Here is a 12,223-nt window from a genome sequence, read left to right as displayed (position 1 = left end):
TCACCCTTGGGGCATGCAGCCCAGATTTCAGGAGGAGTCTTTAACCCTTGGGGCATCCTATCGGATGGATTTACTCCACCCCTCCCTAGTAGCCCCCATCTCCCTTGGGGATGTGGAGAAATACGGAACAAATTGAAGATTAGGTTAGTTCAAGAAGTTCTATTACAAGAATTTATTAATTAACACTTATTCTTATGATCTAGATTCTTATAGTTGACTGTTCAGTTGTGTATTAGTTACCTTATTCTATTATAATTATTGAATCAGTGTTATTGTGAATCCTTTTAATTCTGTCAATTTATCCCTTATTTATACGTATATTCACACAGTTCCTATTATGTTTGTCTGTTATTATATTATTATATCTGTTATATTCATTTATGTAAATGTACGTATTCATTCCAGATTCTACTATTCTTCCTATATATATATATATCATTACTATTATAATCATCATATAAAGAATTTAAAAGAAATAACAGTACAAAATTATTACTGCTGTCTACAGTCAGCTGTGATTAGAAGGATGAAGGTATTCTTACAAGTTAATCGCTCAGCACTGCCACTTCGTGACCAGCCTGCGACCTTATTTCCTTTCTTATAATTCCCGATGCCCATGGTAGAAGCTTCCCCGCCTACTTATAACTTCGGTATGACTTGGTTAGAGAGACACGTCCACTTGGCCAAGGGACGTCTCTGTCCTTGTTGACCGGTAGACTTAGGGACTTTGTCTTTAGGCGCCGGTTCCCATTTAATTCGATTATGTTACTAATAAACAATTTAATATGTATGTTATTAACATTAATGTTTTGATATTATTTCAGAATACAATGTTACTAATGTATATGTTAAGTGGTAAATATATTTTTGTTAATATTATTTCATAGTACAACATTTACATAATTTTAATGTTAATAATTGATCTACAAATTATTGTGCAAAGAAAAGAATGGTAATAATGATATTTATGAAACATTAATGTAGGGATATTACAGGGTGCCTCCCAAAGTGTCTTTCCTATTCCTCTCTTTGGAATCATCTTCCTCCATTTCTGGTTTAATCTTCTCAAATTCTTCATTGGACATGATTTCTATGTAATGTACTTGTCCTCAACTAAGTCAACAATCTCCTAGTTCCCATGGCTTCTTGCAAGAGAAACCATTTCTTCCTTCTAAGCTTATTCTTAGACTCCTCATCCTTGTAGGTTCATTGGTGATGTTCCTTTGAGGAAGAGATTTCCTTCGAAATGGTTTCCTTTCGGGCCCAAAAGTTGGTGCCTTTGTTTGAACATACATTGTTCTTGAGGAGCGTCTTATTCTTTTGAGGTGAATTTTTCTTGATCCTAATTTATTGCATGAATTGAGGCACTCAAATTGGTTGGATAAATATTGAATTTTGACCATAAATTTGATGTTGTGTTTGGAGAATATATGATGGTTTTTGGAGTAAGTCATTGTTGATGGGATTGCTACAACACAACTTTTGCATGTTGAAGATCTTATGAATAACATAGACCTGATTCTTATCATCTTGTTATCTTTTTATTGTGAATGCAATTTGAAAAGTGCAATTGTTTGCTGGGATTTTCCTTGTAAGGGTTTCCCAACATAAATTCAATATTATTTGTTACTTCTCTATTGAACAGTTTTAGATTTTGCATCTTTGTAGTAACTCTTTTGCTAAGATTAAGTGAGACCATGATCATCATTCTCTTCATTAAACACTTTTGCATCTAATTCAACTTGACATTTTGATTTTTAAGTGACTAGGGGTGCACTTGAGAGTTGGAATGACACTTTTCTTATGTTTCTTCATTGACATGATGTAACTCAACGCACTTGAGGTGTCTTTGGGCACTAGAATGCACCTTTTGCCCTATTTTGAACTTGATATCATGTCACTTAAGTAACTTGGGATGCTTAAAGGGTCTCCCATCCACTTTTCATGTTTTCACTCGAGTTTTTGCTTGAGGTGACCCTAGGCATCATAATGCACTTTTTCATTATTTTTTTGTGTTGACATGTCACGTGAGTGAGTCTAGACACCTCAAGGGGGGTTATACTTCACATTTGTTCTATTCTCACTTGACTTTAGTAATTTTCTCTCCACATGTGCTCCAAGAAGGTTGTAACGCTTTTTGATCTATTTTGATGTTGAGTTTTGTCGTTTAATTGAATAAGTGCATTGTTGAATCACATAAGTGATTTTATGTTCTAAGCTGTCATTAACATTGCACTAGTCACTTAAAATTCACATTTTTTTGTAATTTGAACTTGACTTGCTATAACCGTTCCACTTTTCATATAAGTGACCAAAAGTGCACCTTCTGATCTACTAGGACATTTTAAGTACTCATTTTGATCTATTAAGCTTTTACTCCACTTGAAATTGATTCAAGAGTGACATTTTTCCTCATGAGCATGCACTTGGACAACTTACGCACCCTTTTTCAACATCAAAAAAGTGCATCGCTCTTGCCTAGAAGCATTTTGGAAGCCTTCATGGCCATCTTCCTGCCTCATAACATCTCTGCCTTTCCTTCATTGTACAAAATTTCATATTCACCTTGCCTTATGCAAGTAAAAACTCCTTCCATTAGCCCTGCAAACATGTTATCTAAAATTAATGATGACAACAATGATAGCCACTAGAAACAAGTATACAATTATAGCTTACACATGAGAAACAACAATAATTTTTGGCATTAAGCATGACTCTATGATTTTATTTTATGGGTACACAGTACAATGTTGCAATTCATATTGTATAAAATGGTTTAGGATTAAGAGTACCAATTTGAATAGATGCTATAACTTAATATTTACTTTTGAGCAATGTGGCAACCAATATCATTCTGTTCTATTCATTTTATTCTTTCATGGTGCAGGATTTAGTTGAATCAAATCAAATTGAAGGAACATCAGGAACACTGAGTTATGGTGAGAACAGAGATGCTTGCAGCCGCTATATCTTCTTACAATATAGGAAACCCATCTGGATACGTGAACCAGAGGCTTTACCTTGTGTTCCAGGTAAATTCAGTTGCAAATTTTTGATAAAAGAAAGTCAAGGAATAAACAGTTTAATTTAAAGTTATAAAAAAAGGCATTTAATTTTCTCTTTGGTCGATATTAACATCCCAACTTCACTATGATTATCTTTTTAGCATTTTCATTTTGCATGCAAAATGTAGAATTATAGTCCTTCACAATTCATGCCAATTAGTAGTAAATTCAAAAAGCATTAGTTATGCTGTTGTTATTTTCAATTTTTCCAACAGAGAGCTAGATCTTACATTACAATAAGATTAGCATCTATTGTAGACACTATAATACAAAAAGACTGGGTTTTAGAGCCATAGAAACCTTCATTTTACTTATACAGCCACACTCAAATAGATCAAACAGAGCAGTAGAAGTGTTTTCAACATGAGACCCATCTGATGACTGCTTCAATTGATATTAATTGCATTGTAACTGATGGATTTGTCCCTACCAAATTTTTATTATAAGCTTTGCTCTTACACTTGCGATTGCAAATAATGAATCAAAGTTCTTTTCCAAGAGAATTATCCTAAGTTGCTTGTGTCAATTGGATTATTCTTTCATCAAAAGTTAATGCAATGTTCAATAACACATGGGTAGAAGCTAATTCTTAGACTATTCTAGTTTCTTTGGGCTATTGTCCCCATAGTAGGAAAATAAAGACCCTGCAGCCCAAAATTTTGACTCAGACTCGAGACTTGACAAAACTTGGCAAAAAACAAAATAAAACATAATTACACAAAAAAATAGAAATTAATGTATGAGTAGCCCAAAGAATGAATTTAGAGAACATAAAGTCTATGTTGATTGTAGTAGTATTCCTCCGAATCAAGTTTGACTTCGCAAATGAAAAATATAAAAATAGGAACAAAATGGTTATTTTGTTATCTAAGGCCAAATAAAGGTAGCATCTTTGCTTTTCCTTATGACACAGCTTAAAATAATATTTTACATTTTACTTTTAAAAACCGGATTGGGGGCTATGGGGGTGGCATCTCCTAGTGGGATTGAAGGGCAGTGCCCCTGACAGGGGTCTTGGGACAGCAGCCCTCAGCAGGGTTTGCAGGCAGTGCCTCAAGTGCATTCGGGTAGAGTCCTCACCATTAGGCCTGGATTAAGGTTTCCAAGGCTATAAGGACATTCCAATTTTCATAATTTTATCACTTTCAACTGACCATAAAAAAATAAATCCATTTAAATTGCACTCCCAATCATCCAACAATCAATTCAATCCATTGAGAATGCACTCACTGCAAAAGAAAATGACAAAAACTGACCGAATCAGTGAAAAAATGAAGATTAATGATATTTTAAAGCCTAGAATCGTCTTTTTTTCCATATAGCTGAGTCTTTGCTTGATACTTGTGAGTTTGACACCAAGTCACTGAGTTTTGAGATGCAGACCTATGTTGCAAAAAATGCAACTGATGAAGACTCTTTCACGTTTTCTAGGGAAGCAACTCGTGTGCAACACAAATGGCTATTGCAGGAGGGGAATCTGTTTTGTTTAAGTCTTTGGTGATCATAAATCACGTCATCTCTAACCTTTATATCCAGCACAATTGATCCAATAGTTGAACACAAAAACACTATCAATTGTTATCACAACAACATATTATTATTTAAAATACAACTTATATTCAACTTTAAATCATCATTTATTTTTTTTGACAATCCTTCACATTTCATGATAAAATACAAGGTATTTATTGTACTCACATTTTATTTTGTTGATACGAGAAATAAAGCACTCCAATGCATATGCATAGCAACCCTTATAATTGTACACATAAAAATACTGTTTTTCCAAATAACAACAATACTTGTTTAGATGAACACCTTACTTCATATAGGATAGTTTTGATATTTTATATGAAGCAAAAAAGTATTTATTTTTCTTGTTAGTAAATGTATTTATGATTTTTTATGATACTTTTATAAGTTACCATGTGTTCTTGTAAGGGTCCATCTTGACCAACATTTGATTATTTGTTTTTTATTAGATTAATGCTTTTGACTGGAGCTATGTATGGAAGAAGGTTTAAGAAGGACTCCAAAACCTTGTACAGTAAGAACAAGCAAGAACCACATGAGACAAGAACATGGAGACGACAGCCAACAAAAACATGAGACAAGAAACAAAAAAGAAATGAACCTTTAAACTAGAGAGACCCTTGAGAAACACAAAACAATTCCACAGTAAAAGGGCAACCATGATAACAGTCACGCAGGTTTAAATCCAAACCTTACCAAAGAATTTTGGAGTGGAGATAAAGCTTGACCGAAATGGACCATTCTCTTAATCCTTAAGAATAGACTCCTGCACATCCCCAATAGGACCCACAACAACAATGTCCAAAACCTTTCTTTCATTCCTTGTATCAGATCACTCTTTAACAACATTTTGACACTCTTTCCCAAGCTCAACATGATTCGTGATAACCCTTGTCTAAATGTGGTGTTTCTCTTTGAATTCTTGGGAAGAATGGGAGAAGTGTCTACCGTTATGGAAATGTAGGCAAATGTAGGCAAATCTACGAGAACTTGTAATGGATTTTTTGCTCCCAAATGCCAGATTTGGAACATAGTTTTATAACATTTGGTAGTGCCTTATCAATATCAACACACAATCTAACAAAAACCAAATGTTTCATAGATTTTGTGACATTGTCAATAAATAAAAACTGACCAAAAGAATTGGCAATACCACGAATAACCTCTTCGTCCCAATATTCTAAAGGAAGCCCTAGGAGCCTAACCCAAATGAAGACCTTGTTATAATTTTCCTTGATAGCAACAAAACTAGTAGATAATTTTTCAATGAAAATGAGACTTACCAAGGAACCAAGGACCTTGCTACAAAAATCTCATGCTTTTCACAAAGGATTGGAAAGAGAACAAGAAGAATCCATTTGCGATGGTAACCACCCGAATCTGATCAGTCACATGCCACCTTTTTAGAAACTGGCGTTGAACAACATCAATATTCAGATAAAAGCTCAAGAATCGTCCAATGAGGGCATTCCCCATGCAATAAGAAGCTTTGTCAACAACATCAAGGACCCTCAAAATGATGAGAGATTTGTTCAAATCCGAAGGAAGGAGCTTCACCTAGGTAATGGTCAGAAACCAAACCAAACCCCTAACCCAAAAGACTACAACACAAAAAGAATATCTGAAGTCCTAGACGAAACCAGTAACAATCGAACTAGAACCACCAAACCGACATACTAGTCAAATTAAAAACTACTACCCCACAACAACAAAAAGGAGAATAGTCCATCTGGGGAGGAGGCAAATTACACAAGCCTCAACCCACCACCAAGATTTTTAGCACTACAATTTAACTCATTACAAGTAGCACAGGAAAGACCCTTACTCGGAGGAGAGACCACCATCTCTGCATAGACTTGTCCTCATCGCAACACTTTGAGAATGTAGGAATGGCATTATCCAAAAGAGAGCTTGACATCCTTAACGATAGCTTCCACAGCCCTTTGCAGACATATCTGCCTTCACTTCATCACATGCAAATGATCCAAAATGCAGTAGAAATACACCTCAGTACCAAAAAAAAATGGTTCCAAGTGAAAAGATGTGGCACTCAGAAGTTTGGAGTTACCATGTAGAACATAGAAAAATTTGGCACAAGATTTCTCTTAAAGCTGGCATGACAAATTGTCACACTAGACCCACGCACTCATGTTCAATCAGAAAAACAAAATAGTCCCAAAAAAAGTTATTGGGTTATGTGCAATTTTCAGCCTCAAAAAAATAAGAGCAAATTGCACTCCTAAGGTTTTTGAGATGAGTGGACAGTCGGACCAAAAGAGTAGTTAGATGAACTTTCTTGTTGGGGCAGCAGGCCAAAGTGGCTGGATCCACGAATTGGATGGTTGTAGCGCCCTGAAAAGGTCAATTGGCCATGGCTATTGTGCCCTAGAAGGACTTGGTCAACCAAGTCTATTCAGCCGTGGGCTAGTTTTGGTGGGGGCTGCAAGGCCATTGTGGCTAGGCATGGCTAGATTTCATTTTAGCTAGGATAGTAGAGTTCAGTCCAAATGGTATGGGCACCTTGTTTTAGGTTGGCCAACTCTAAACTTTGGGTCTAGTTTACCCCCTAATAAGGATTATTTATTTTGTTTTATTAAAAAAGGGGAACTGTGATTTATTTTTTGCAATAATTGTTATTAGGGAATAGGGAAATAAAAAATCCATAATTTTTTCCTTAAATGCCTAATAATGGATTTTTTTAAATTTTGAAAAACCCAACCTCTAAATTTAAAATACCCTTCAAACAAGATACACTTAATTGATTATCGGCACATCTAGCACTAAGTTCGACTTGGAAAATAAATATTAAAATAAATTGAAGAGAAAGAGGAGAGTAGAGAAAGGGTTTGTGTTAAAATAAGAGAGAGAAATCAATAGGTTGCCTTAATCATTGATTTTCTTATTATTTAAGATCTAAATTTTATAACAATATAGTTTAGACAAACAACTTGCTTTGATATCATGTTGGACACGATAGATGATGAAGCTCTTAGACCATACCACATGAACATGAACTCAACCTTCTTAGAAAATGGCTTGGGACTATATTTATGAAAAAGACCACAATAAACATTGACTACATGCTATATATACATTTGAATTCAAAAGGAGGTAAATTAGCATATTATATATTTTAAAAATCTATATGAAATACATTGAGAGAGATCCTTCTTGAGGGTCTATTTTTTAATCAGTTTCTCACATTTAGGTGGAATAGGTGCCTCAAGAAAGATACTATCAACACATTTTATATAGATTTTTAATATGTAAGACATTAATCGAATTTTGCACTTGTTTGATTTAATCAATTTTGTTGCCAATTCTTTAAAGCTTAAGGTTGAGCATGTTTACAACACAAGTGTCCAAATGATGTGTGAATAGTGTGCCTCAACCACCAAAATACTAGTTGTACAATTTTTGACATTGTCTACTATGACTTAACAACATTGTTCCTTAAAAGCTTGCATGATGATGTTAGCAATAAATTATGTATTATTCACATGCCCCTCGCAATCCACAATTTTCAAAAACATTTACCCATTAGAGGACACTATAATCACATTTATCAAGGGCCAATTTTTGGCATCGTTCCATTCATTGGAAACAATGAACACCTTTCTCTTTCCAGGAATCTCTAATGGACTGCAAAGGTTCTACATTTTTCACCTCCTTTGTTAGTAAGATGTTGCACACCTTCTTAAAGCCCAAGCAATTGTAACTATTTGGAGTCTCATTAATTAGACTTGTTAGTTTTCATGATCAGAATATCCACAATAACAGAAAACTAAAGTTGCACAGTAAAGCATACAAATAGAGGATCACACAAGACAAGACTACCCTGGAAAAACCTCCCTCTTGGAGGAAAAACCCAGCAACAAATCAGATCTAGATCCTTTTATTAATTGTAGAATACAATGGCAATAAAGATCAGATTACTTATCTCATATAACTGTCAACCTAGGGCAGAATTAGAGTTACAGTCGTAACCCAGCTAGGGCACAATGTAACAGCAGAAGATAGCAGACTTATCTCTTTCTTATATAAGAATATCATCAGCATACAGCGTCCAGCTCTTCGTAGTTCTTCACTGAAGATTGCAGACCTAATGATGTTTGTAGACCTTCAAGAGGAACTCGCTATCCTCTTCAATGTATTTACTGTCCAAGATCGCATGTATGGCAAATGCTGATGGCAGAAGTAATTCGTTGATTCCTTGATCAGAAGTGGTTTGCTTGCCTTCAATGAGGATTCGCTAACCTCCAGAATGAGTGGGCAGATCTTGCAGAGCTAACTTCACATTGATGATGAAAACTGAGAGTGATGAATGCGTACACATTAATCTCTATTTATATTTGGCGTGGAGACCAATTCAAGTCGGCTTCACCTTAAGTTTTGTGCCAAGACTTAATTACAATTATAGGGCTTACACGTTACCTTATGTCTTGCCCTATTTTGGCGTACTAATAATGATTAAGTTATATTGCAAGGGGAGCGCACCTATTTAGGGCCACACGTTACACGAAGTGATATAGTGTCGGCCCTATAATATGATGAACATATTTCATGTTGCTTGGCGTGTAGGAGATAAAGGGCCCAGCCCTATTTACATGCCTCCTTAATGAAGCAGGGCCCAGCCCCCTTTTGGGATTCGGACAACATTGGAATAGGGCCCAGCCCTATTTGTTTTACACATTACATATAAATACAATAGATAGGGCCCTGCCCTGTAAGGATTCGGATGATGCCTTAAGGCAATCCGAATCCTATTTATTTTCCTAACCTAGTTACAAAATCAACAAGACTCACTATTTCTTGCCAGTATGATGAATGGACAATATGAAACACCAAACCAAGGGCATAGACACATCTTGCAATGTACTATGGCAATCTTGCAGATTGTTCTCTTATTTGTAATTTGCTCTTCTTAATACATGGCAAAAAATGGGTTGCTTTCGACTATAACCTTTTTTTTTTTACTATAACTTTAGGAATATGAAGAAATGAGAAAGCAAAGGGCCTTCTTGATCCTTTCGGTTACAAATATGACTTGTTCTAAGGGCAATTGTTTCATCTACTTGAAATATATTCCAACACTTTAGATGTTGGCACTAGTGTATCCCTTTTATTTGGGAAAGCTTTGATGCCCATACCAGGAAAAACCACACCCTTTGTATGTTTGACACCACACCTAATACAAACCCAAATACATCCTGTCAGCTAGGATTTATTATAGCATGTCAACATACTATCACTCGGTTATCATTGTAATTCTTATAGCAAAAAGTTTGGAAAACAACACATTCCAAACAATGAAAACAAAAAATATATATCCTATGCATTTAAATATAGAAGAATGAAAAACAAAACAAAAGAATTTGTTTAAAAAAACAACCTACTTCTAATCTAATAATCTTTCTCCACAATCTCCTCGGTCATGAGTTTTTTGTATTTCAATGTATTTTAGAGGTCAATTTTAGGTTAGGGCTGAAATTTTTAGGTTGCCTAGTCAACCTATGAAGTCAGAAAAAGTAAAGAAAATTAATTTTAAAAATTATTTTGGGTGCGAGCTTCTGCCAAGGTTTTTCCCGGATCCTGCAAATTAGACCTAGTTTCACCCATGTACAGTCTGCAACATACACAGACAAACCCTTGTCTGAGTCGCAAGACCCTGTTGATATCCATTAGGGACCAGCATGCCCAGATAACCTGGATCTGAATTGCAAAACCCTGTTGATATCCATAGAGGACCCAGACCAAGTATGTACTGAACCTGTTTCCAGATTATTTTGATTTGCAGGATGCTCACAGGTCATTTTCTGAGCGAACCAGTAATTAAGAGTTATATTTATGTATGAGAACTTTTTTGTTAATATGATATTGGCGAGAATTAATAAGAAGAGATCTTCTATAAATCATGGCATGTAACAAATAAGTATAGAGACATGAACCTATATTGCTTGCTTTCATGACAATTGGTCTCATGGTTAACATGTTACAGAGCCTCCAGATTTTGTCAGCCAACTTGATGATGAATGCGAAAGACATGCTTATCTTTGCACTGTCAATGAATATTTGCGGGTAACATTCTTTCCTATTTGCAATTCTTCTATAAGGAGTGGTAGATGATGTTCGTCACTGATTGCATTTTTCTACCTTCCTAAGTTTCATAACTAGATAGAAAAAAATTTCATGCTTTCTTAGTTTCCCGCATGCTTTTTTATGGGTACAGAACATGTATGATTATGGCTCAAGAATGAGAAGAGATTTTCTGGCAACTAACGCAGTTTTGGAAAAAGTTTCTTGGTATTTTGGACAACATGCAAATTGACAACAGTTCAGTTGATAATTAATAATTATTGACAGTCGGCAAGATTATTGTCCAAGCGCATCTCAATTGAACACTAGATGCATCATGAATATTCATGTGCTAGCTAGCTGATGTAATATTAGAACATTTGATTTCTTGCCCGATAAATATCTTCCAGGTGGCACTCGCAATAAATGCTACTCAGGATGCAAGTGAACTGAGGTAAAAAGGAAGTCAAAAGAAATTTTGTTTCAAACAAAATAAGAAATTTCAAAATAGTTGCAATGAAATTGGAATTTAGGTTAGACAGTTTTTTTCTTTCCGATTTTTGTTTTTTTTGTCAAATTGACCTGGACATGGCTTATGAGATGAGCCTTAGCCCGCTTACTAAAGTAAAAGCTTAGGTGATGAAGTGCAGCAGAAATTAAAAGAATGTAATTAACTATAAACTTGAATCTCACATTAGAATAAGCATTTTTTTCCTCAAAAAAGGTTAAAATTTAAGTCTATGCATGCCTGATATTAGCTATTCCCAAAAATTAGAAAGCAATTGGTCTCTTACCAAGAATATAAATCAAAAAAGTATTTATATAGAAAAATGTTAGTCGTAATTTTGATAAAAATAATTTAATTTTTAGAATAAAATAAATATCATTATTATTGAAAGGGATAATTTATAAATTCAAAAATTAGCATTATTATTATAAAATAATTCTTTCATTGAGTGGCCTTTGAATGTCTCACAAATATTATATTAAGTGTCAAGTTTTGTTGGGTACAAAGGCTCAACATTTTTTAAGGAATAAGATCATGATCTTACTTTAACTTGTTATCTACCTCAAGTGATACTATGAAATTAAATGAAATAAAGATATACCTTAATTGATAAATAAGAACTTTAATCTCCACTCTAAATGAATTCATCTAATGATTTCATATTATATTACATTCAGTTTTTTAATGATTAGTAGGTCTTATATTTAAGCTCTTTATTTCTGATAGATTGAAATTTATGTGGATAAATGAAACCAATGAAGTATTATGATTTTGATTATATATATTTTTTATTATCTCTTGATATCGTAGATGTTGAAGTTTGATGTTTTTAATATAAAATATTATTGAAGTTGTTTTTTGAAAAATTAATCAATGCTTTAAAGAAAAATATTATTCAAATTAATATAACCTTTAAATATTGTTAGAGATTCTTTTTAATCAAAGATCAAAATTTAAAACTAATCAATCATTGAAATTAAAAAATAAATTATTTGTTTGTTTTTCAACTATCTTATTATTATTTTATTAAATGTGAAATTTC

At 34.1% G+C, this 12,223-nt stretch overlaps 1 protein-coding gene across 2 annotated transcripts in view; it reads left to right on the top strand.

The window, feature by feature from the left end:
- Window positions 1-11,210, top strand: part of LOC131067616 (uncharacterized) — a 90,546-nt gene extending 79,336 nt beyond the window's left edge. Inside the window, exons 7-9 of one of the 2 annotated variants that reach the window (XM_058002694.2) lie at window positions 2,888-3,032; window positions 10,597-10,676; window positions 10,828-11,210. In XM_058002694.2, the coding sequence (XP_057858677.2) occupies window positions 2,888-3,032; window positions 10,597-10,676; window positions 10,828-10,926 (324 nt within the window). In that variant the 3' untranslated portion in view covers window positions 10,927-11,210. Of the gene's footprint in view, window positions 1-2,887; window positions 3,033-10,596; window positions 10,677-10,827 lie in introns of those variants that run through there. The other variant, XM_058002695.2, reaches the window with a different exon arrangement.
- The last annotated feature ends 1,013 nt before the right edge of the window (window positions 11,211-12,223 follow it).

This window comes from Cryptomeria japonica, chromosome 5 (genome assembly GCF_030272615.1).
Source record: "Cryptomeria japonica chromosome 5, Sugi_1.0, whole genome shotgun sequence".
Classification (NCBI taxonomy): domain Eukaryota; kingdom Viridiplantae; phylum Streptophyta; class Pinopsida; order Cupressales; family Cupressaceae; genus Cryptomeria; species Cryptomeria japonica.
Note: the sequence above shows the minus strand (reverse complement) of the source record. Positions and strands in the feature narration are given on the sequence as shown.